This window comes from Paroedura picta, chromosome 7, assembly GCF_049243985.1.
Source record: "Paroedura picta isolate Pp20150507F chromosome 7, Ppicta_v3.0, whole genome shotgun sequence".
Taxonomy (NCBI): Eukaryota; Metazoa; Chordata; class Lepidosauria; order Squamata; family Gekkonidae; genus Paroedura; species Paroedura picta.
The window spans coordinates 80,288,356-80,315,852 of record NC_135375.1 but is presented as its reverse complement, the minus strand read 5'-3'; the positions used below and the strand labels follow the sequence as shown (position 1 = coordinate 80,315,852).

General features: G+C 38.3%; 1 protein-coding gene across 6 annotated transcripts in view; it reads right to left on the bottom strand.

The window, feature by feature from the left end:
• Positions 1–27,497, bottom strand: part of CNTLN (centlein) — a 206,252-nt gene that overhangs the window by 52,985 nt on the left and 125,770 nt on the right. For all 6 annotated transcript variants that reach the window (XM_077345128.1, XM_077345130.1, XM_077345131.1 and 3 more), the window contains 6 exons: positions 24,354–24,454; positions 21,038–21,129; positions 14,935–15,476; positions 10,544–10,715; positions 8,492–8,558; positions 6,454–6,674 (listed from right to left, as the gene is read on the bottom strand). In XM_077345128.1, coding sequence (XP_077201243.1) covers positions 6,454–6,674; positions 8,492–8,558; positions 10,544–10,715; positions 14,935–15,476; positions 21,038–21,129; positions 24,354–24,454 — 1,195 coding nt within the window. The remainder of the gene's footprint in view (positions 1–6,453; positions 6,675–8,491; positions 8,559–10,543; positions 10,716–14,934; positions 15,477–21,037; positions 21,130–24,353; positions 24,455–27,497) is intronic.

Genomic DNA, 27,497 nt, shown 5'->3' with positions numbered 1-27,497 from the left:
TGGAAAAAAGAAGTATGACTTTATTGGACAAGGTATTTCAAATGATAATCATACTTCTCTGGAACATAATATAACAACCACAGACATTGGGTTAACAAATATCACTTGGCTGAACTGGAATATAGGATGTAAGGGTAAGACAGTCACGTCCAATTCCACATAGATTCTCAGCTCGGATCCTGGTTTTTACACAGTTTACCTTATGAACATGATCCAAGTGACATTTCACAAATTCCTGGATAAATGTTGCTACACTCTGCCAGCAGAGAGACAGGCTGTGTCATGCACAGATCAATAATAGCACTGTGTTTCATCAGCCTCAAAATCAAAAGTGCTTCATCTGGCAAAAGCCATAGCCCTTGAGGATCCAACATATATATACTAAATGCTTTACCAAGATTGTCCGCTATGCAGGCTGCCAAGTTGAAGCAGTCAGAGGGTAGACAACGAAAAATAATAAGAATAATAAAAAGAAGATTTTAAAGCTGTTAGAGAAGTACGAAGAAGAAAATATTAGTCTTTTTTTCTTTTATTTGGCAGCATACTTATTATCATCTTTCCTTGTACAAAGTCCCAGATTCAAACTCCAGAATATCCACTTAACAGATCTTAGACAACAGGGATGAAGAAAACCCTGGGCAAGCTACTGCAGTAAAAAAAATACAACTGTGGTCTAGAAGGACCCATAGTGTAACTCAGTATAGGATAGATGCTGAATGGACAGGGGCCAAACACAAGTCCAGAAAACCATGGGTCCTAGTTGTAACCCCATTATCATGAGGAGGAAACCTGCAGACAGCAGGTTTTGTCTGAATGACCTGCATAGCAAATCTGATAGTTACTATTTGAACTCAAGGATGTTTAACAAGAAAGCTGGGAGAGGAGTTGTGGGGCAATTGCTGAATGGAAATCTCTTATAAATATCTGAAGGAACACTATGACCCATTATGCACGGGGGGTTTAGCGCACATTCGGGGTGGAATGGCGGCGACTAAAATCACGGATAACGCACGGAGCTGGCTGCAACCGGCTGCAGCTTCGGTGCATGCCGCCGAAAAAGCCGTGTCAGTGAAACGCGGAAGAAAGCGCAGCTTCCGGGTGAGCGGGGCGCAACCAGAAGCGGCGCCCGGATCGGCGCGTGCATAATCGGTTACTCTGGGTTTTGCTGCCGTCGCGCCCCGCCCCGTGCATAACCGGTATGCGTCGCGTCTTCCCCCTCCGCGTTTTCCACGTGACCCGAAATCGCCGTTTCGGCGGCCGTGCATAATGGGCCTATGAATGGACACAAACCAGTGCACAAAGTAAAATTCGTGTTGAACTTTGGCCAGTTCGGGGTCTGAGAAACAATATTTTCAGAGAATATACTCTCTGAAAATTCCTTGAATTTCAGGAGCTGGTTTGAAACTATCTGGGAAATAGAAACCTGGTGTCAACTGAGCAAACTCCAAGGCAACAGTGAGGATCAAATTCTCTCCCACCTTGGAAACACCAATAGGGACCCCCCCAAACTTGACAGGCACTGCAGGGTTGCCAATTACAGAACTCTCATTCATCTCTCTGATATCTGGAAGGTATATAAAGTCAAAGATGAAATCCAGCCATCCTTTATTGGGCTTTGCAGTGAATTGATACAGTTTTGCTGGGCAGGGAATTGTTATTTGTTCTGTGTGTGTGTGTGCGTGTGTGTGCACGCACATGCATGCATGTGCACCATGACACTCAAGCTTTCTGCTCACATTGAACAGTGGGGCTTTAGTACTTGCTTCCTCTGAAGAGGAACACACCCCTCATTTTATCACTGGACAGAGAGATTAAGAAACAGGAGCTTACACTAATCTTCCTGAAAAGACTGTATTCCTAAACATTAGTAGAGTAATATCACCATACCACTTCTTCAATGATAGTGAATAACTATTTACTCTCCAAAAAACAAAAACAAAAAATCTTACTTCTGGTTTAACATTTCTTCATGAGAATGCAGGCAAATTAAATGTGTAAAACAAAGGGAAATAGTGAAATGAGGAAAATTTAAAATATCAGATGGTTTCAGATAGGGTATGTGAATCCTAAGAGTTTCACTAGAAACTGGAGGAAATGAATCCATTTTTAAAACACTCAGCATCAAATAGTATAACAACCAGTTTTGACAAGAGTTGAATTATTTGCAAAATAATACCCTACATATTACTTGGAAATTGATTATAATTTGTATATTCATTGTACTACATCATCTAGAGGAATTTCAGCACTGTTAAGCTCCATGAGTATGAGTATCAGATCATGCTTAACTATGCCAGAAAAATCAATGTTACGCAGAAGTCCCTAACTTCGGGTAGCTAATGCCTCATAAGACTTGGCCTTTGTGTTCCAGACCATTCCTAGAGTAGCAGTACTCTATCCTCCAAAATAATTCAGTTCACTTGACACATTATACCTTTTTAGCATCTAGCATCTATCAACATTCAGTTTGCATTACAATGAATATAATATTAGCACTCAGACAGGCTTGATTCATGCCAACTAGCTGCCTTAATTTATGAGGAGGCTGAATTTCCAACATGTAGCCTATGTAAGTTCATTAATAATGGAAGACTTTTTAAATAGCAATTCTGCTTTAGAGATCAGGAGAACATAAAAGGCATTTTGTCTGAAAGTAGAAACACAAATCTACTGGATAAAAGTCTTTTACTACCCTTTTATTTTTAAATTTAGTAATTTCTCAAAAACTGAAGACAATTACTAACTAGCATTGTAAAACAGGAATAACCCAAAAGATAAATAAATCACCTACCACAACCAATCCATGGTTAAAAAACAAGAGACATCCATTCAACAGCACTCAAAAAAGCAAAAACAAATGGTGATGTAACCAAAGAAATGTGGCGTTGGAAAATATTTGCATTCATGTAGCTTCAGATGACTTGTATTACCTGCTGCAATAGCAGTGATTGAACTGTCTGTGTATGTGTGGAGGGGAGGGTGGATCTTCTAAATGTGAATCCTACTCAGATTGTGGGCAAAAGGAAAACACTGACTCCAGTGTCAGGGGCAAAAGGAAGCTTTAGCATGCAGTTATGTCTCAGATTATAGAGTTCTTATAACTCTAGACAGAAAAGAGAGAATGAATGAGAATGGAATTTAGGCTCCCTTTGGTGAATTTACTTTAAGAGGACTGCTCATAATATCAATAAAGCAATCTTTTTTATAAATACATCCAGGTAATTCAATGGTAGCTCACTCTGAGATGTTAAGACGGCTTTCCGTGCAAAGTACGGAAAGCACAAGGCAACAAAGATTTCCTTTTACAAATTACTAACATCACTGAAACTGTTCAAGAAATGCCTGCAGTGATTTTTAAAATGCTACTGTAGGAGTTCTTTAGACTGAAATATGGCAACACCAAACAGAGGCTTTAAAAAGAAACAACAGTTACACATCTGGAAGAACGCTCCTGAAGAACTGCTTTGCAACCTTTGTGTAGTGCTACCCAAAGGAGTTGCAAACAGTTGCCTGGTGGGTTGCAAGTCTGTTCCCTTTTTTCTCCTGGCCTTTTCAGATGAAGAGGGTTTGCACAGCCACTCCGTCCTTTTCAGATGTCAAAGGAAACTCATAAAACAATGCAATTATTCCTGTGGTGCCACTTCTGTAGCACCATGGGAACTGGAGCAAAGGATTCTGGGGTAACTTTGTAGTGGGGGGGGCTTTATAATTGGGTCGCTACATTTAAAAGGCAATAATTACTGACTTAAATTACAGTATGGCAGTTTTGCTTTGTATCTTCTATCCCTTGTGTCTCTATGTGTTTTTGCTGCAAAAATGTTATATCTTGCCCATGTATAATTGTCATTACTCTGGTATGTACAGCAGAGAACATCTTAATATAAGCAGACATCTGGTGATGGAAATTTCTGCACTGCCATTAGACACAGGGGGTACAGGAAAGAACAAGCTTTAAAAAAGAGTTTCCCTGAATTTTGCCAATAATTCTTCCATGACATTTTTCTAAGGAACTCCTGAAAGATCAGATCCCATCACTTTTACATTAAGTAACAACTCCAGCTGTGATTTCTATACGCTGATTGCAGAGCCTAACTACTTTACTTACAAACAGAAGACCTTGCTTCAGTACTTCTGATGAGCTTGGAAACTGCAGACCAAGCCCCAGATGTGCAGTCACCCTACAGTAAAGTTGCAAAAATACATATAGGGGGTATATGGTTTTCTCTACAAAGAGAACACAATGTGGACTCTGGAGCAGTACAACAGCTTGTTAATAAAACACAAAAATAAGGTAAATCCCTGTATATTTCTAAGTTTTGCAATTTACATACATACAAAATCATAGTGTAGGCATGCATCAATATACATAAGCATTCCTGATTTTCCATCTAAGAAATCAACAGACGCCAGCCAGTCCTCAGGTTGCAGGAACTGTGAAATCTGTCTTAAAAATGAACATCTGGAACATTTAAATCTTAAATCTAGAGCTGATCCAGAGTCCGTAGAGATTATGATAAGTACTGACTGCATGAACATCTGTCTATATCAGTTAATGGACTTCTTCCTCCAGTTAAAAGAGTTATCTTGTCTGTGCACATTATGTTAACATTTACAAATGCAGTGCTATTGTATTACATTTAAGCCAGAGTCATGAATTAGGAATAAAAGTGATGTTACATTTGCCAATTATAATTATCCAGCAAAGTGTAAAAGACAAAATCAAATATTGTTATGCCATTTGAGAACTAGCATTCCAAAGCTACCAGAAGTCTATCATTTTGTCTGCTTCTGTGGCTTGTGTTCTCACTTCCATCATAATCAACAGCTGTTGCTGATACTAGTTTCTATGCACAGCACTGCATCATAAAAGGTTGTAAGGACTCGACAGTATCTGTTATTGTCCCTAGACTGAACATCTCAACTCTTAACATAGATCACTTGCATATTCAGCACCAACCTCCCCCACCCAACAAACATTTTCCTGCCACTTTTTCTTTTTGAAGCACAATACTTCTTCTAAAATACACAAGTTCCCTGCAGTGACTGTTTTTTCTTACCTCCATAATTTTCATGGAAAGTTGCTGGAGCCTCTGCTTAAAAGTTTAGATTTCCCCTTTGGCAGCACTAATAGAGCACTTTAAACTTAACTCATTGCAGGTAGAAAATTCAAATTACATGCCAAGAAGAAACCAGAGATGAAGTATAACTCATAACTTCTGCCCACATTCCTGCAACTACCTTATATGATTTTCTTTGGCTTTTTTAGCTACTCAGTGTCTAACATGGAACCCTTTTATTCAAAAGAAAAGGAAAAGAATGTGTGCATGTTCAAGAAGGTCCTTGTTTTTTCAAAAGTATGGCCATCTAGGAAAAAAGGCAATCGTCAGCTACCTAAGGGAGCACGCCAAAGCAGAAAGAAGCCCCATGTTATTCAGTGGGACTTATTCCAGGAAAGTGTCCTCAAGACTGCAGTCTAATAAATGTGATTTCTGCCACAAGATGCATTGGTTACAATTCAACAATACCAGGCAAAAGTAATGGCATGCAACAATGGGGTCCAAGAGTGGGATTATGTATCTCATTCCTGCCATTTTAGTTGAGCCCTATAAGCACTTAATATGTGGCACATGCACATGGGCAGCATATGTTCAAGCCAACATTTTTTTTGCTATAATATAGGCAAGTATTAACTTCCAGTTGGGCACATGAAGGTTAACATGTGTGTTAAGTTGGACAACTAGCTGTACATTAGGAAACATTTCTGTACTGAAACATCCTGCAAATTTACATACAATACCATGTTACCAATACTTTCTGATCTATAACCCAATGGTCCAACATCTGCTGGCTGATACTTTATTTTCCTTCTATCCTTTAACATGAAGATTACCATTTGAGATTCAGAAATATCAAAGTACACCTAAATCCAGATACTTTGTTATTTCATAATGTATGATGTGGTCATTTCCATATTGATGTCTAGGCTGTAAGCATATGGAAATATATATGGTTACTTTATTATACATGCCAGTACTCCTCCAAAGTGTAGAACAGAAAAACACAGGGCAGTCTGGCTATTTTTGGTGGCAGCTTAAAAAGATCAACCCTACGGTGGTCTGGTCAGCTGGAAAGAACAGATCATTGTGGGGTATTGATATTTTAAAATGAAACATGAACTTAAAAAATCCATTCCTGCGTAGTGACACAAAAACTCCACTGAAGCAGAGTTTGAAGGAAAGTGATAGGCAGTCTACTTCTTTAGTTTAATTGTTCTAGGAAACCAAATAAGAGTCAGAAAGCATAAGCAGTGGGGAGGAGAAATTATAAATAATTTCAGGTTTCGACCAAAAAAATTAGAATTGATATTCAGCCCTACAACTGATAAATCTATTAATTAGTTTTGCCTTGTTTTTGTAGCCTATCAAGATAGTAAAAGCAGAAAGAATTTTTTACCTGAACTGTTTGTTTGATGGTCTGAAGTCTTTGTTCAGTTAAATGCACCTGAGATGTTAATTTTTTATTTTCTTCCTCTGACTTTTGAAGAGCAAATACTGTTGTTCTTTTCGAATTCTGTAGAACTGCTAACTGCTGCTGTAAGGATGTAATCCGTCCCCATAGAGAAGCAGAGCAGCCTGGTTTCTGGACCACAATATTTCTTCTCTTTTCTCTGTTTACTAAACATTGATTACATTGATCAATAATTAATTTTACACCTTTCATAGATCTTTCTGGAAATGGGTATCTTTGAAGTTTTTCAGTGCCTGTAAACATACTATGGATGCAAGAAGTCAAATTTATGGTTTTAAAAATACGATTATATTAGCTAATACATTATTATTACATAATCATATACTAGTATTGAAAGGTTATCCAGTTTTGAAAGCACATTTTGCATTACAGAGGAGAAAACAGATTAAACAGACCAGTTGTGCTTGATTTTGAATAAAGTCATGTTGATTATAATGGCCAAAGGAGTTTTTACCCATGAGGTCTCTCTAGCAGCACAACTGTCAATCTAGAGGGGTGTATTCCAGCTCAGGATATGAACCACATATGTGGTTCCAATCCTTCTTGTAATATATTTCCAACTTAGCAAGCACCAACACAGTGCTGAGAAGATTTTTTCTAATCAATCCATCTATCAATGGTTTAAAATGGGAAATTATAACATTAATAAAAACCACATTAATTCCTGCCAGATTCACCAGAACATCAATACACTCAAGGTTAGGCAAAACCCTGAGACTTCAAAGTCAGGATTCTACCATTTTCCTTTAATTATTAGTTAATAATTGCAAACTTCTTCAAACCTTAAAAGGATGGAATGGAGTAGCACAGAAGATAACTCAAGGCAGAAAGAACTCAGTTGGCTGTTTTCCACATCAGGGTTCTCCCATGTGGTATCCATGGGCACCAGGGTGCCTGCCAGTAATTCCCCTGGTACCTGCTGCATTTTTCAGAAAGTAGATGACACCACTTTAAGACAGGTAGTCTTCATGCAAATGAAAGGGATTTCCACAGCTGTATCAACTACAGTATCAAGCAGATAAGCTAATTCATGATTGGTTGTTTTAAAATGCAGTTGCAAAAAGAAAGACATGAAGCTGGTGATTCTGAGAAAGATGGAAGGTAAGCCTGGCATCTTATGTCAATCATTACTCAGGCAATAGCCACTGATGGTGCTCCTGATTCCAGCTGTAGCCAGAAACTTCATATTTATCCATGGTGGAATCATAACTCACAGAAATTTGATCAACTGGACAAAGGCTTGACAAAGTATAGGTAAATTTACTAATGATTAGATATTCTGTCCCTTTTTTCCCCTTGTGCCCCTTTAGCGCAAAAGGAAGCACAAAACAAGCAGTGAAAGGCCCAGGGTTCCCTCTAACCAGGTTCTCTTTTTCATTGCACATTGCCAAATCAAATTGTTGGTGTGGTACCAAAGTGTGGCAAGAATGTGTCTCTAAGATAATGTGTCTCTAAGCTTTGGGAAACCATGCAGATCATCTGACAATCTGAGGGGAAAAGCTGACTTAGAAGAACAATGGCTCATTTCACAGTCCATCATTTGTAAGACAGCACTCAAAACAATAGCCTTGTTAAGTCTCTATACAAAGGTTAGAAAGCAAAAGAAATAAACAAAAAATGCATTCGTTCTGGCAGGGGTTCATGGTAATTGTAGTTCATGGACATCTGGAGAGCCAGTTTGGCCTCCCCTGATATACCGTAATCTACATGAGGATGTGGCTTTCAAGTGTACATCTAGCAGTGCACTTTACTGGCATTTGGATGCTGTTCATCCTCCTGAATTGTTCAAACGCCTTCCTCTCTATGTTTAACAAATTATTTGGCTTAATAGAAACTATAATTTTAATTCTCAAAATCCAGGTAATGGAATGTTTTGAGGAAAGAGAAACAAGTGTGATATTTAACTGGCTTTGATCACATACACTGAACTATAGCTAGTGCAAAAAGTATATTTGAGTCTTACCTTTACTAATGTGCACAGAATTAGGGGTCTTCTTCTTTTGGGAAGGGGCATGTTCCACACCTCTGTCCTATGGCATACATTAAAAAGTATAGAATGCATGTAAGTTTTTCAGAGTTGAAGAATTTCTTTCCTGCATCGGCAAATTATCAGGAGCGACTCTTGAAGGGAAAAACAACGTGTTGGACTGCAACTAGTAGGTTGTCCCAGAGTCTTAAGATCTGAGTATATAAGAGATGGCTAAACATGAAAGCTAGTAAGGTGAAAACAGGAAAAAATACGAAGGTGGTTCCTAACTGGAAAACTTCCAAATAATAAATATTGGCATTTACCACAGAATACTGCAAATCTTAAATGTTTTACAAATTATATCCAAAGACATCAAGAAAACAATAGTTTTTCTGTAGAGCTTATAATAATTATAGCTATAGTTATTTCTGTAATATCAACGCAGATACCACCAAGTCCAGCTTGAGTGTGTACTAGAATAGAATGGGTGAGAAAAATACAACAATGTGGCTAACTGACTTCATTCAAAGATTGCTTAAGAGCTCATTCAGAATTTTTCAGAGCAGTGTAATTGCTTCTTCTCCACTGCTGGATGTCATACCTCTTAGATACCATCCTGTAAAAGAATCCTTGGGCTGAGTGAATTACCCAGATTCTTCCATAGGTGGCTAAAAATGTCCAACATGATTTCAAAGGAGAAAATTTCTCAAAAGGTAAAGGGGAGGAGCTAAAAGGGAGGGAAAGAGGGTGAAATCTCAACAAAATACTTCAAATTATTTTAAACTACAATAATATAATGTATGCCACAGATTAGAAGAGCTACCATTAAGCTCTAAAGGACGCAAAAAGTTAACATACAGATTCAAAGAAGCCATAAAATTACAGAATGCTTCCTTTTCAAAAAGCTGCAGTACTGATGAAATGAAGAAACGAAGAAGAAAACAGGATTTGGCAAAATTAATGTAAATTTATGATAATTTTTAAAAACTGAGAAGTATATTTCTAATAATTATCCTACATATTTATTATTATCCATACATATTTAAATATATCTAAATCAGGATGCCAAGGAGGGAGGCCTTGGGAAACAGTATGCTGGCCTAGATCAACCTTTTGTCCCATTCAGAGGGACTCTATGCTTCAGTTCTGTCATTCTGTCAATAAGCATAGTTATATCTTGGTAGATATAAGAGTACCAAGATATACAGACAGAGTGAACCATACTGCTTTAGTAACGCTACAGTCTCTTAAATGTTAACAAAAGAGTTTGCAGATCTTATGTAAACACACAGATCTTTCTGTTCATACTTGGGGTTTCTACTAAAAACTTCCATGGATTGGAAGTATTTATATATGATTTTTCTCACTCTTTCCTTCATACTTCCCCCCTACTCCCTCCCCCCAATGCTGCTCCTAGGGAAACCTCAGGCACAGCATGGGTCAGAGGTTTGCAGAAGAAAGTGAGAATTCTGCCCATTCCTCTGTGGAAATTAACAAATGGACCTATCCCTCTGCATTAATTCATAACAGCCTGCAATAAATGATTCTCAAGGCACTAAGCTGGTATGAAAGAGTACCCAGACTCCTCTATTCTTGGATGCTTGATCCATTTCACTTTTCTGCAAAGACCTTTCTGGAGCTGAATGCCACTGTCAAGAAGAACAGAACAAAACAAACATCCTTGAAGGGAAGTGAGAACAAACTTCCAATATAGGTTTCTGCAGCCATATGTATTTTACGAATATAGAGACATAGCTAAAAATGGATATGTAAGAAGATTTAAAAATTTTCACTACATCTCAGATACCCAGAATTGACAACTGTAGAAAACGAGTTACTATTACCATGAAATAGTTACAATGGTTATCATACTGCATCCTCAACTTAACTGCTGGAAATCACACAAATTCTGCGTGACACCTCTTGAGGACAACAAACAGCAATTCCATAGTGTAATACAGGCAATTTATTGCATTTAGGTAATGATACAGTTGTTAATAACTCTGAAGAGACAACAAAAGTAAATGTGCTCATATCATACTTCACCTTTATATGACATGACTTGTTCATGCCTTCTAAATGAATAGTATAGGGAGGCAGTTCACTTTCTTTAATGTTATTTTTCTCTTGTTCATCCTTTTGGCCTGTCTTTGGAATTTGTTGGGCTGTTTTTGTGATGACAGTTCCCAGACTTTCAGAAGTTGGTATTTCAGAGTCACTAAAAATTGGAAATAAGCAAAAAAAATTACTATTTACTATTTGTGGGCTAGAAAGTCTTTAACTGTCCAATAAAGGAGCATGTAAAGCAACTATCACAGGAACTTGAAACTACACAAAAAGACAAAGGTGCACATTTGACAACTGCCATAATTACAGTATTTGCTGGCATATAAGACTACTTTTCCCCCCTTCAAACATGCCTCCAAGTGGGGGGGTCGTCCTATACTCAGGGTGCACTTCAGTTGGGATAGACATAGCTGCCCATAGTGGCCTCCCGATGCCCACCCACCTCATTCTACATACCATCCAGTATCGTGCAGTATCCACCGCGGCTGGTCAGCCTTTTTGGCGTAACCGGCCCGTTCTGCTCGGTGGGAAGCAACGGCGCTCTGGCCCGCCCCTTGTCTACGCAGAGCTCGCACATGTGCACTAGCGCACTAGTGCGTGTCACAGGGAAATGCAGGGGCGGGCCGGAGGCACTGCGGTTGTGCTGCAGCCGTACAATGGTGACAATGACAGGTATTGTAATGTAATGTAACAAACTCTATATTTTGAGTGGAAATGTTGGGGGGTCGTCTTATACACCCAGTCGTCTTATACACCCGGCAAATACGGTAAGCAAAAGAAAATATTTACAAAGCCAGTCACTTAAAGTAAAAATAAAACAAAACTTTTTAGATTATTTTTGCTTATAGCAAGCAAATGGAGAAAAGAAACATTTACTATCAACTCCATGAAAGTTCCCTGCCTTAGACACTTAAAAAAGCATAAGGTTCAGTTTTCCCTGAAAAAAGTGCATATTGGGCAACTGTCTTGGAATCTTGTCTTTGGAGACTGAGGCATGCACATTTATTATTATTATTATTTATTAGATTTATTTCCCACCACTTCCCGTAGGCTCGTGGCGGGTCGCAACAGTCCTATCCCCATTAAAATACCCATTAAAATACATATTTCAGGTATTAAAATTTCAGCGACTAAGTATGGACATTTTTTACAGGTTATGGAGGACATGGCCAGAAAGCAAGTTAGGTTGGAACACAAATGGAACCTACTGATTCTTAATTTCACAGCAGATTAAGTCATGCTGCTCTACAAATTCATGGCTGAAATTTTGGAATCCACCTTCTCCTCTTGCCAAATTTTTAAAAATACCTGTTTCTAAGAATATAGAAGGTACATAGTTTTAGTTGTGTTTAGAATTTACTTACTAATCTTACTTCCTATGTCTTTTAATTGCTACTTTACATATATTAGCCAGCTTGGTGTAGTGGTCAGGAGCACAGACTTCTAATCTGGCAAGCCGGGTTTGATTCCGCGCTCCCCCACATGCAGCCAGCTGCGTGACCTTGGGCTCGCCAGCACTGATAAAGCTGTTCTGACCGAGCAGTAAAATCAGGGCTCTCTCAGCCTCATCTACCTCAAAGGGAGTCTGTTGTGGGGACAGAAAAGGGAAGGTGAATGTAAGCCACTTTGAGACTCATTCAGGTAGAGAAAAGTGACATATAAGAACCTACTCTTCTATGTACAGTTCTAAATGTTTATTTTAATATCCTTGGACTGTTAATTAGCTTGATAGTCCTAACTGGGTAGAAAGGTGGAACACAAATATTTTAAATGAATAACATCAATAATTGATCAATATGAGAACAATGGCCAGTTCATTTTAAGATTATAGCATTTTGTGTCTTGAAATCTGACAATATTCAAGTTGGCCTTAAAACCTTCAATGGGTTGTCCTAAACATGTATTTACAGAGAAATAGTTTTTAATCCTGAGAGCACTGAATCAGTATATCTGATCCCTGTACGCCACATGGCATCCTTTCTTAATCTTCATGAATGGGCTAGGGGAACCTTGGAGTCTATATGCAGGTAGCAAATGTTTACATTTCTAGATAAAAAGTTAAGAATGGGAGAAAGCCTTGGATCCATGTTCTCCTTTTATCTAATTGTGTGTTGAATGCAATGTTTTAACCTGGTTGTACCAAACTGATTTGTATGGAATCTCTCTGATCTTATGATATGTGCCCATTTCATTCTATAGTCAAGATAAGTCAGGTTCAGTCCAACCCAAACATTATTTACACCCTAACAAGAGTCAGAGAAAGCTTGATATTTATTTACATGATTAAACCTGGACAAAAAAACTGGACTTGGCAGAACCTTGGTTTGAAAAGGAGTTCCAGCTTACAGTTTTACTTTGCCTTTGTGTTTTATGGAGTTGAGGGAATATACAGCAACTTTCTGCATTAGCAACTTTACTATTCAGGAAATAGGATTTCAGTACAAGAATACATCATTTGGCAGGATGCTTTATTAAGCAGCTATAAGCTCTGAACAAGGGAAACAACATGGAAATTAAAAATGGTGCATACATTTTGTAGAAACTCACACTACTGTAAATGAATAAGTAAATGCTAAATTGATAAAAAGCATGTAGTAAAACTCATTGAGCCAGTTTTTCTCAATTTTTAAATCAGCGATAAACTCCAGAAACATTCTTCAAGAAACCCCAGAAGTGGTGCAATCATGCAGAACATGGTTGGGAAACATAGCTGTATATTCACTCACCAAGGGACCCTCCACTTCCTACCCCCTCCAGGCCCATAACTGGCCATTTTGGGAGAAGGGGGAGGGGCAAGCCAACATGACCATATATAGTCATAGCACCCAATAATTGTTCAATAAATTTAAAAAATATGTTAAAAATTAATTAACTCCTACCCATTTGGAAACCCTTCCAAGGCCATCAAGAAACCCCAGGATTTTATGAAATCCTAGCTGAGAAAGCCTGCATTAAGTCCTCTAACCCTTGAAAGTTTATAATGGGTAATGTCATGCACAAACTCAGGGTTGAATGCTTAACAATTAATCAAGGGAGTTTGATGTGTGAGTGGCAAGAAAATATTTGTGTTTCCTGAGACAAGATTATTTATGTATCAACAGGTTAGTGTAACAATTGTATTATCTCCTGTAAACAGATTTATTTCTACAAGTGCAATTTGAAAACGAACAACCTGTGTTACAGAAGACATCTGTTCTGTAGATGGCATATCTATTATCAGATCATAAATTACACTCAAACTTGAATACTCTTAATTCGTCAGTGTTATCAAACTAATATATAAATATTACATCTAAAACTTTAAAATTATTTGGCTAGAAAGGCCACCACACTGATCTCCCTATATATGTTTATTCTACATATATTTTTAATTATAATGTTTTTATTCATTTGGCTAAAGAGGATATTGTCCACCCTGACTTTATGAAATTTTAATATACAAGTCAGCTTGAATTAGATGTAAAGCATTCCTACAAATTGATTCCGTTTTACAACATTAGTAAGAGTTCTTCTTACATATTTGAAGTCTCTCAGGAAAGTTGGCAATTATCCAGCTAACGTGTACATTACTCGGGAAAGGTCCAAATGTGGGTAATGTCTGTAGTAATTGGAATTATATGTGTAAAATGAAAAGAAATAAAACAGGAAGCTTAGCAACTTCTCACCATTGGCTTTGACAGGTTACGGAAACTTCTAAAAGTGGTATTGTTTTCATTCTTGCCAGTTCTGTTTGCTTTGTGCCTGTGTGCCTGTAAAATCTGACTTACCTTTACTGGCCTAATTTCCAACCAGTCCTTCAATTAAAGTTAGTACAATGACTGCACATAAAACATACATGCAATAATTAGTGGGGCTGGTCCTTAATTTAAAGGATGTTCAACAGCTTGTAGACATCTGGTAGCAAGCCGAAATGGGTCATTCAAAATTTATCTAACTAAATTACTGGGGGGAAATGTTTCTCCTCCTGGGTTGACATGTCACAAGATAACTAAACCAACTCCGTAGGCTTGCCTGGGAATCCTTAGCTGTCAGTGGTGAATATGCAAAGGGCCAGCAAATTAAATCAACCTGCCAAACTGTCAATTTCAAGCCTCATGACTGCATGAAAATAGCATCACTGGAAGAAATCAAGCATTGCCTTCTTTTGGGTTTCCTGGCACCTATTCAAATACTCATGCAGTTGTGGCTAATTTTGCATGCAAATTTCAGTCAATAAACTCAGAACAAGACCTCCCAAGATATTTCAAAGGCTCTGACAGTATTTTTTCTGAATACCAAATCGACAGTAGTTGAAATTCAATCTCTATTTGCTAGTGCTTTACATATGCACAGTGTCCCCCTCTGCAGAGCTAAGTTAATGAGAGTCGTACCTGCTTTCACTCATATCCTCCCAGCCGTCCTTACAGAAGTTCTCAAATACACCGCTCATAACCTTGATGGACTGATTGAGGAAAGACTGGTGACGTTTCACTGAGCTCTTTTTCCTCCCTGTTTTCCACTTTACTTTGGAGCTCGCAGTCCTACATCTACATGGCCCACAGGCTGCCTCCACTGTGGTGATAGTACCCACCATCCTTGCCTTGTCCAGGGAAGCCTGCATTTGCCTCACTTGACTCAGCAGATCCTCATTTTCACTTCTCAGTGTGCTGGTTTCTGCCACTTCCCTCTTCAGAGAGGTGACCTCTCCCTCCAGCCCATCTATCATTAGCTGAAGCTCTGCTTTGTCCTGTTTTATTTCTTTGATCTTTTGCAGTAGCTTCTCCACCTCCCTCTCTCTGCTCTCTGCTTCTTCTCTGTGCTGTTTGAGAGACAATTTCAGATCACTCTTGTCCTTCATTAACCCTTTGTTAACTTCCATCAGTTGCCTTGATTCTTTCTCAAACCCTTTCAGCCTTCTTTCCAATTCAGAAACCTAAAACAGAATAGCCAAAAAAAATCAATTTTAACCTTTCAAATTACAGCTAATCTACCCTTAATGTTCTAATGTCGTATATACTTTATGAACATTAATGTGCATCAAGTACAAGGACAAAAGCTATTTCAAGTACCTAATTGAAAAATAATTTCAAGGTACTATAGATGAACACATTTATACTGCAATAATACATCTGTTGAGCAAAGGGCAGATGGTAAAAGAAGTCAGAAATTCTTGACAAAGTGACACAGTCAAAGGTATATTGATGGAACTAAACAATATTTGCCAAACATTTATTGATGTTGATGCTGCCTATTCTTAATATAAATTTATATTTATATTAAGATATATTTATATTTATAGTTTCAGTCATTTTGATGCAAATACATATACACTTTCCCACCCAATGTGTTTTCCACAAGAATTGTGGATGTGAATTCCACAAGAATTTCATATAGAAATCAAACTACCAGCTGTAATAAAGGGATACTTTTACATAGTCGTTCCCAGAATTAGCCACTATATGGCGATTCGAGGGCCTATTAATACTTCACCGTTTTATGAAACCTGCCTAAATAGCACTTAAGTGGCAGATGACCTGTAAAACTCTGAAGAGTCCTATTGATTTGTTCACCGTTAAAACAATACTTGGCACATGTTCATAATGAGGAAGGACTCGTATATGGCATTTTCTCAATTAAGCAATAGATTTTGGCTATGAAAAAAGAGTCTAGAATTTAGGGAGAAGAGCCTGGAAACAATGCTGTTAATGAAAAAGAAATAACGACTATCAAGTTGGTTCACTGTCAAACATGTCATATACTTTAGAAATAATCTATCCGTTTTAAAGTATCACTATTTCAAGGTGGGCAAGTGGCCAACAAAATGGCAAATGAAGTTCAATTATTTAAAATGTGAGGAGATACACACTGGGCCAAAAAATCAACCTATAGGCTAATGAAGTCTGAGGTTGCTGAAACCAAGAGGGAAAAGATCTTGGGGTTGGAAGTAGATAGTTAAATGAAAGTGTCAACAGTGTGCTACAGCAATAAAAAAGGCCATTTCTGTTTGAAAAAACTTTATAAGTGATTAAAACATGGAATTTACTGCCAGAGGAGGTACTGATGGCCACAGGCATAAAGCAGAACCTCCATGTTCAAAGGCAGTCAACCTCTAAATCCCAGTGCATGGAGGCAACATCAGGGGAAGGCCTTGGCCTTCTTTCTCTGTTGTTGGGCCTCCAGAGGAGCTGGTTAGCAACTGTGTGAGACAGGATGCTAGAGTAGATGGATCACTGGACTGATACACCAGAGAACCTAGAAAAAACAAAGCATTAAATATGATTCTGACTGTGCTGAAAATTCTATGCTGCTATTATCTGAGCTTTAGCAGTGTTTATTGTACTGAAAGAAGCAGCATTGTGCCCAAGAAGACACTGGGAGAGATTACTACAACCCTCACCTATTCCTAATTCCCTACCACTGTTCAACCATTGGTGTTCACCAAAAACAGCAATGTATCACTTTCTCATAAGCCTGGACAATACTAACAACACAGTTACTGTTCTTTGGCATCCATGCAGGTGTATAGGCTTGCTTATCAGCTTTCAACCTACATCATAGAACCCAACCTACCTAAGTCATTTGTTGCCTCAGTCTTGTGATATTCTTCTTTATTTAAATGGAAGACGGAATCATTTATAGTAGTTGAAAGGAAACAATACAGGTCGTCAAGGTTTATACCCTAAGGTTTCATGATAACACCTTATATCCGTAGAGGCAGAAATTATAGTGTACCTGGCAAACAAAATTACCCTGAAACACAGATGATAGGTGTGACATCCTCTGCTGTACCACTCAAATTATTTCAATTACTCACTCTACCTTAAGATAAATGAATGTGAGCATTTCCTGTTCTGTGTTATTATTTTAACATGATGTTTGTCATTCAGTAATAACGAGATGACAGCCTTCATTACCTGACCATATGGCAAGCGTTAGAAGTATACGCAATCAAATCATCTGCTGTAAATTACTGCATTTCCTACAAACTAATTCAAAAATATAAGATAAATGGCCATAGCCATAGTGTTATTAAGTAACATAGTCTTGTACATTTATTTCAGCGTAGTTCTAAAGTGTCAGTTTCAGAAACTTGATAAATAAGTTAGCAATAGGAAGGCAGAATTTGGGGAGGGGGCAGGAAGCATACTCCCTTAAGTGAACAGCTGTTTACAAACCAAACTATTAAAGAAAACTGGAAATACGTTCAAAATCATTGGAATACTTTAAGTGCACAGTGGAAAATGACAACTGATGTTTCACCACTGCAGAGTTTGCCAAACCTCTGCTAGCTAAAACATACTAATCACATACAGTTGAATAGTTTATACTTAGACTGTGCAAAGGTAATTTTCTATCCACAGAGTTCAACTACGCCTCGCTTTATGAGACACTGATATGGGTGTGCCTTTTCTGGAGAGAGGCAAACCCAGAAAAGTGACTCCTGCAGCAATGCAATATGCAATCATTCTGGGAGAAATTAATTTTGCTGTGTTTTTATATGAGAAGTAATTAAATGACACAATCATACCCTCTGCAAAAATAAGAAGAGCCCTGATGGATCATGTCAATGGTCTACCTAGTCCAGCATCATGTCTCGCACAGTAGCCAACCATTTCCTCTGGAGGGCCAACAATAGGGCACAAAGGTCAATGCCTTCCCCTGATGTTGCCCCAGGCTCTGGTATTCAGAGATTTAGCACCTCAGTCACCACAGCTACTAGACATTGATAGAGTTACCCTTCATGAATCTGTCTAATCCCCTTTTAAAGCTGTTTATTCTGTGGCTATCACTACATACTCTGGCTGCAAATGCCAGTCTAATCACACTCTGTGTAAAGTAGTATTTACTTTTGTCCATTTAGAACCTGCTTGCCCATCAGCTTCTTTGGATGCACTCAAGTATTAGTATTTTGAGAGAGGGAGAAAAAAGTTATTCTTATCAACTCTCTACACCGTATGCAGAATTTTATAAACCACTACTATCATGTCTCCCCTTAGTCCTCTTTTCTAAACAGAAATGTCCCAGATAAATAAGCCTTTCCTTATAGCATAGGTAGTCTAACACCCTAATCATCTTGGATGCCCTCCTCTGTACTTTTTGCAGCTCTGCAATGTACTTCTGGAGATATGGTGACCAGAACTGTACACAGTATTTAAAATGAGCAAATTTAGAGTCCAGTGGAAACCTTAAGACCAACAAAGTTTTATTCAAGGTATGAGCTTTCATGTGCACTCATACTTCCTCAAATACAACTACACACAAAAGCTCATATACCATGAATAAAACTGTTGGTCTTAAAGGTGCTGATGGACTTTAAATTTGTTCTACTGCTTCAAACCAACCACTTGAGTCTATTCCAAATAGATCTATATAGGGCATTACAGTATTGAAAGTTTTATTCGCAATCTTTTCCTAAGAGTCTCTACCATAGAGTTTTCTCTTTTCACCATTACAGCACACTGGGTTGACACTTTCATTGGGGTATTCGCCACAACCCCACGATATCTACCCCTTTTTTTGGCTTGAATGCTTCCTTGACTTGCCTTAACCACACAGGCCTTCTTTTAAATATGGCAGTCCTTTTCCTAACCTGTGGAATACATTCTATTTGGGCTTCAATTACTACAGATTAAAATAGTTTCCAAGCAACCTCTAAAGCAGGGGTAACCAAACTACATGCTGGGAGGGGATCATGGTAATTGTAGTCCATGGACATCTGGAAAGCCACAGTTTGGCTCTAGAGACTTGACTCTCTTGTGTTTTACCTTCAGCTTCCTTTTTACTATTCCCTTCATTTTGTAAAACTCCCTCTTTTGAAATCCAATGTTAGTGTTTTGGACTTTAAGGGTAACTTTCTACTGATCTGAATGCTGAATTTAATAGAATTATGGTCACTATTCCCAGTTGGCATAATACTTCTACATCTCTCATAAGGTCATGAAACCCACTCAGAACCAAGTCCAAGACCACTATACACTTCTCGTTAGTTCTATGACCAACTGTTCCAATGCATAGTCATTTACAATGTCTAGGAATCTCATTTCTATAGCATGAGTCCAGCCTATTTACCAAATTAATGTGAGGGTAGTTGAAGTTTCCCAGTACAATAACATTATCTGCTTTAGTTACTTCCCTTATTTCCTTCTCCATTTCAAGATCAGCCTCAAGAGTTTGAATGGGTAAGCAATAGTACATCTCCACTTTTCAGTAACCCTTATGGCCCTGGCCCACGATAGGTTCGGTCCTGGCTCTGGCCTGGTGGAATGAGCTCCCGGGAGAACTGAGGGCCCTGAGAGAGCTAGCTCAGGTCTGCAGAGCCTGTAAAGCCAGACCTCTTCTACCAGGTATTTGGTAGAGGCCAGAGCAAGTTGGATCTGGGCCCCTCCTGAAGTTAGCCATTCCATCTAGCTACCCTGGTTTTTCCCCCTGAGACATTTTTAAGGAGTCAAGTCAAGTGGGGTATGATTTGTTGTCATCTAGGGTGGTTTTAATGGGGTTTTAGACTGTTTAATGGAATTTTATTGTGAGAACAGATGTTACCTGCCATGAGCCACTGTGTTGGAGTGGCGGGATACAAACTGAAAAATAAATAAATAAAAGAAATCAGACATAGAGCTTCTATATTGATGTTTCTATATTGACTTGATGTTTTTAACTTGATTCTATGCCCTCTTTGATGTACAATGCAAGACCTCCCACAACCAATTACCCAATCCCAGGGAAAGGTGATTGGGTCAGAGAAGGTCTACTAAGAAGTAAGTCCTGTGTGATTCAGTAGTTCTTACTCCCAGGTATTAAGAGTCCTTATAATTGCAGCTGTAAAGATGCAGGAGACTTTATTGCAGGTAAACCCATAGCCACTAAGCAACAAATCAGGAAGCCCCTAACTTGATTATCAGCTTTGTCACACTCCACAGAGGTCTGTAATCTAATAGATGATCACAACATTTGTCCTTCAGTTCCCAACTGTCATCTGACATGCTCACCAACTGAACAGGTTTAAAAAAAGATTATATGTACAAGCACTATACAAATGTTAAACATTATTCTCATTTATTTTCCACACTGCATCTGCAGCTGTCTCATGCAGTGACACTACACATTACGTTTACAATTGCATCTTGAAATAATTATTAGGTTTATTGGCAGGAAAAATGATCAGGCTTGCATTTTGTTCTACCAAGCCGAAGCTTACATAAAAGAACACACCAAAACTGTAAACAGACACTTCAATTTACATTTAGTTTCTAGAGTTGTTTATTTTATTTAAATATATTTTTAATTTTCTTTGACCCTGCAAGAGACATAAATATATATTTTCCATCAGCATTGATTTCTGACACAATTTTGGCAGATTTCTTTTTGAATTATGAGAGGTAATTAAAAGAAAGAACACATGGCTTACATTCATCAGTTCTGTCTTTTAACATATGATCCCTTATACTGAAATTGAGATTTAACTTGCTGGGCTCAATATTTTACAGATTAGGGTACCTTCTGTAATGTCTGAGCTGATATTTCTTTCACATTCTTCTTTGGAGTACTGCTCTTGACCCCATCCTCTTCACCAAGTCTAAAGAGTAGCTCTGGTAGGGGAATAAATAATATATTGTGACACTTAATATCAGAGTAAAACAATTCTAAGGCATCTTAAGGAAATGGGTTCATCAGTTTCCCAATTATGAATAAGGAGGTCTATTTTCTTGTCAAGCCATTTGGTCAGTCTCAAAAGACTGACCTCTTTTCAAAGTCTTATGGTATATAATTATTAATCTTTGTAACAGCAGACTGTTTTTTTCCTCACTACAAGATTTTCAAAGGTACAATAGATCTGCAGGTTAAAGATGCTATACTTTTATTCCCATCTTCACTTTCCCCCCTGTGCCTTAAAAGGCGAATTTGCTGTCTTTTTATCTACACAGTCACTAGCAGTTTTGTTCTCTGGGTCTTATCCCCTGCCAGGAGGATCAGAGTGATTGGTGAACAAAGCAAATAGTAACAGAATTAGGGTGGACAGAACTTTAAACTCTCTTTTTTTTAAGGTGAAAGATCAGGTACTTTTCAGAAGAAGTCACAGATGTCATTCTGGTGTAATGTTGAAGATTCATAGTAATTAGAAACTCAAACAACCAACCAGTGACCCATGACTCTACATACCACTCTGTAAAGCATCTTATACGTACACTAGGCAGTATCCCTAGGCTGCTCCTCCTCATCACTCTAGTACAAATCTTGAGAACCTCAAAAACTCGTTATTAACACTTACTATCCACCATATTTTTTTAAAGGAAAATATGTTCTCCTACATGCAATCAGATGTAGGGCGATCTACATCCACACTATATTGTGAACCAAACAATTTGTGTAATTGTGACTCCAGATATTTTTAATCAAACCGTCCTGAGTCGTCTCTTTTTTTTTGATGCATCATGTACAACTACATGCTGGAAATCACCCAGCACCACACACACAAGTAGCATGCTTCATGAACCATAATTTTATGATGGAAACATTAAATGATGGCTTACATGTGTGAATGTGCCATCATAGATACACATAGGTCAGTCCAGTCTTTTATATATCCTCCCATCGCTTCAAAAAATGCTTTTTCAGTGTAGCTCGTTCCTACATTTTGCTGTTAGTCATCAACTATACATTAATCAAGGATAGAGGAATCAAATGATATATGTACATGTGTCATAGCTGTGCTTTCAAGCAGCAATCACAAAGCAGATTGCATGTGAACCAGGTATTAAACATGTCATATAAAGGAAGTGGATTGTAGCAAAACAACTCAAATGTTGTAAAAATATATTTTTTAGCTAAGCAAAGACATGCCTCCTCGGAGAATATTATCTGCTATATGCAGGGTAAAGGTTTGTTTCAGAAGTATCATTCAAAACTACAAGTGGACATGGCAGGTCAGTACAGAGCTCTCGATTCACAAACAAAACAAAAGGAGAAGAAAAGCATGCCATCCTCTGTAGGTTAACAATCCTCTTGGCATAAACAGTGACTAACAAGTTTGTTAGAGTGAATTAGAGCATTCTTTTGTCTTTGGAATGTGTCATGGCTAATTAAAACTTATGTATTCAAGGAATAAATGGAGCACTACTGTAAGATAATAAAAGCTGAAAAGCGTAAAACTGTGCAACTGGGGAATATGTACCTTTACCTTGATATTAATCTGTTAACTCCCATGTTAGTTCCAAACACACTCCCACAGCACAGTGGTACTGCATATATTTCCTACTTCCTACTTCATCTTTTTCTAAATATTTATTCATTTTAATGTTAACTATAGCATGTACATCAACATTTATTTCTAAGGGTTTTTGTTTTTAAAAAAGAAAGCTTTTAAATGCTAAACTGATCAAAGCACCCAATGTTAATCTTAAAACATGATTAGATATATGAATTGGAACACCAGTTATGTAATCATGGGTCAGAACAATGCAGCCAAATTTTCTTCAAATTCTCTCTCCTAGCATTTCTTTTGACCTCTAGAAAGGTAATGCTTGAAATTTCAGGGCTTGTACAGGGGAAAAGATACACAGATTATAGGTGAGGAGAGAGTGACAATTCATACAGAAAGTATCACTTGCTAGCAAGTGGTTGGGTATAATCCACCGGGCTGGATCCAGTGCAGGGACTGCACAAGGACTGCCAATTGTTTTGTATGCAAATACAAAATGGATCAGATTCAGCCATCTGTCAACAGAAGACACTGGTGATCACAGCTCTTCTCTGCTTTCTTCTCTCCCCAGGAGTCATTTGTGACCATAAGAAAGTTGATTCCCAGGACTGGGAGATGAAATGTTGAACAACAGCTATGTGGGTCAGAAAGCTACAGTGGGAAGGAACTGAAATTGCTCCTCCAGTCAGTGGAGCATAATGGCAGCAGAGGCACCAAGGGCTATTTTGTTTCCTTCTGTTTTTGTACTGCAGGCTTCCAATCCATTTAGCTATTGCTTCAGGAAGGTCTTGTGACCCTGGAATCAACTTTCTGGGATCAGAAATAGATTCTGAGGGTAAGACTCAAGGCACATTTATTGGTATAGCCTGGGAATAAAGAAAATGGATAAGATTAGTTCCCAGTAACAGACTGCTGGATCCAACACATTCTGTAATTATTCAGACTGAAATAATCAATACTGATTTAAATATTTTCCTAACATTCATTATGTGAACAAATCAAAACAGGTGATAACCACTGAATGTATTTGCTGCAATTATGTAAAGCTAAGCAAAGTTTATTCTAAATGTTCTATATTATCCTATTAAACACAGTCACTGGTACAACTATAAATGTACAGCTTGTAGTAAAATACAAGATTAGTTAGATTCACTGCAGTTACATTAATATAAGCTAGCAGGGAGCACTAGAAGTACATATTCCCCTTGTGATGGGGAAAAGGAACTGAGGCAAGGGGTGATCCGCCCATAGAGCACGTGAACAGAATGGTGTGAAAACCCACGCATGCACCCATTGGAGGGCAGGGCACACTGTTACAGTGTTTTTGGAACAGAAAATGTTCTCTACGGCCAGCCTGTGTAATCCCAATGTGGGGCTGACAGCAAGACAGAAGATACACTTGCTGAATGTGAAAGTGGTATTTTGCTTCACTCTTTGATTGTCATGCCCATCATGTCTGTGAGTAATCCTGTAGTTTGTAGGTGGGAAACTAAACTAAAGTTTGCTGTTTCAGATGACAAAGTATGACGAGACACAAAAGAAAAAGAGAACAAGCTCGACACCATGGTTTTAGTTCTAAACTAAGACAATTCACGAGCGCCAAATTGAGCCTACCTTCTCGTTCTTGTTGTAGACACATATTCAGTTCTTGAATTGTAGCTTTATCCCTAGATACACATACTTTCATCTGATCCAATTCTTCTTCTAAATTTAGCCTAGAATGACATATAAAGAACTGAGTGTATGGATTTTTTAAAAAAAATCTGTCAAAATGACTTTTCTACCAAAATATGGAACTAATACAAACCATGGAACTATTAATAGGGACATTTAATCTGATTTTAGGAATCATGTATCAATAGTTCCTTTCCATCTGAATGACGCAAACATCAAATTACTGTTAATGATATTTGATGTAATATCTAGTTTTAGCCCCAGATTCCAGTTGACTGTACCTAATACTCTTGCATTTCTAATACCTTGCATTTCCCCTAGTTCTACAATTCAAATTAGAACTTTCTAACAGATCAGTAATAATTAATTTCCAGAAATAATTAAATTACAGATAATGAGAAAAGATTTCCAAATATTAGGAAAAATACCATAATAAAATACAATAATTATCTTAATATAGACTTCATATGGGAAAATAATAACAGATTAACTAATTATCATGACCTTAGGCAGCACAAGAGAATACATGTAATAACCAGAGGCATTTATGTCAGCTCCTATATGTAAGATATCTGCAGTATAGAAATCCGTCAGGAAATTTGTGAGATCATAGAGAAGTCATGTTTCTATCACATATTGGAGCATATTGCAGATACCCTTTGCCAGAATTTGGTATTCTCTTTGTAAGCAATTTCCCAAAAGGTTACTGCACATGCAAAATATCTTTAGATACCAAAAATAAAAAACAGAAAGTGAATCATTACTTTCATTTATTCTTCAGCAAAACTGGATTAGCTGCTGCCCTACACAGAGAATATATTTGAAGGCAAACACAGGTAGGTTGGATGGGATAGCAGGAAAAGGAGAAGGGCTGTAGGAGCTTTCAGAAGAGGGAAAGAGGAAATGAAAGGAGTGAGATGAGCACTCCACCCCAACCTGTCTTTGCAGGTGGCCACTTGTATATTCTAATAGTAAAGTTGGCCAAATCTAGGGATACAAATCCAGTTATTGGAGCTATGAACTGGCAAGACAGATCTTTCTACAAAATTGAAAAAAAAATCCATGGTTTACTGAAATATGTAAAAACTTAAAAGGGGGATGAATAATAAAATGGGTTTCCTATAGCTTTCAGAAATGGATTCCTTCAGTATCTGCTGTTAGGTAACTACAGCATTTCTGGTTTGGTTCCCTCAGGAAAAATGAAGGGAGGCAAGGCCCTCTTCTGGTCTATTTTGGCCTTTGAGAATGAGCTCACTAGGGCAAGGGCAAGCTAGGCCAGCTCCAGATTAGGAAATTCCTGAATATTTTAAAGTGCTCTGTGGGAAAGGTGGGATTAGGGAAGAGAAACAGCCTTAGCCAAACATAATGCCATGGAGACCACATTTCAGTCATTTTCTCTAGGACCATTTCCACAGTTGTGATTTGCTGGTGTACACTGAATTCTGGATGGAGACCCCAAATTTGCGCATGGCATTCTGCATTTGTGGCTATCTTCAGCACCAGCCAGGAGTCCATTTGTGGCTTGTATTTTGCACTTTGTTCAAAGAGTGGGCGTTCCTACCTGGCCTGCCTTTTGGGGGGTGGGGTGGACTGAGCATGTGCAATAACATAATCACAACATAAAGTGATCAACACAGGAAAATGTCCCTCTTTTCCACACACCCCAGCTTATTCTTGAGTCTCATAGCTGCCGCCGGTGCTCAGGCAAGGGTGGTGAAGAGCGGGGGAGAAAAGTGAGCATGGCTATAATAATAAGCTTGCACTGTGATATGGTCAAAATAAAGACAAATTTTAAAATGCACCCCTCAATTCCAATGGCACTCAAATCACTCAAACAAGGATAGGGGTTCTTGCACTGATGATCACTCAGTCACTATTCATGTAGGAATACAAAACACATCAGCCATCATTACATAAATGTTTTCCTGCATGAAATTTACAAAGTGCCTTGTTGCACCTTCAATCAAAATGTACATTTAGATGCTTGGGGGGGAGGGGGAGGCAGTGTGTGTGTGGTCCTTATGATATAGCAGATTAGTGTAGTAACCCAATAATATTCAAAATAAAAAATGCAGTATGGAGGGGAGGGGAGAGGGGAGGGCGCAAAGAAGGGCAGATCATAAGTCGAAGTTGCAATGTCATCCTTTGAGGTGGTAAACAGAGGAGGAAGTCAAGTCGACTCTTTTGAACTTCCATTTTAGGTAAACGCAAATTCCCTCCTGGGGACGGGGAGGAATCCAGTTTTACCAGCATTTGCAAACTGTGGGATAAACAGGGAGCAATTAGCAGCTGCGCCTGAATTGTAAAATTTTGGGTGAAATATTTGTAATTCCATGGAACATTAAGATGGCCATTGAGCCATTTTTGTCAGGTGTGGAAACACTTCTGGGGAAGAGAGCTGTCATCTGGAAATTGGCAGTCCTATAGCTTAACAAGCAAGCAGGCCTGGCCCAGTTGCCATCTGCACACAATTGAGCTATTGTTTTCCTAAGCGGAGGCTGCTGGCAGTGGGAGAGGAAAACCTGAAGACAGAGGGGCAGATAAATGTATATTGGTTGTTGAGTAGGAAGGAGAGAAGGAAATATAAAAAGGAAAGAGGTTAGGAGAACTTTCAGGGAAGGGAAAGAAGAAATAATAGAGGAGAGGGAAATGAGATGCTTTCTGCAAGTCCGTGCAGGTTCCCACTTGTTTCTATCTAAAAGCCAACCTAACTCTAGTTACATCTCAGTGAATCTTGATAAAACTGACTTTTAAAATTTGCCATTTAATTCTATGGACAATATAGATGTCATAAATTAGGGCTGAAAAGAACATCGTATCTCAGCATGCTCATATTCCCCTGTAGTCCTAAGGGTTACATTAGATGGAATCAGCCTGAACCAGATCTGGCTTTTTAAGGAGTCAAATACAAGGTTGACAAAACTTTTCCCTTTGCTTCTCCAATGTTAAGATGCAGGTACATCTGTTTCCAATAAGGGCAAAATCTGCTCTTTCCAAAGGTCTGTATATTTGTGTGTCAACTGACAGCTTTGGGAGGCAAGAGCAAATCTTGGAGCAGGTGTTTGATCTAGCCTGTGTGAGAAA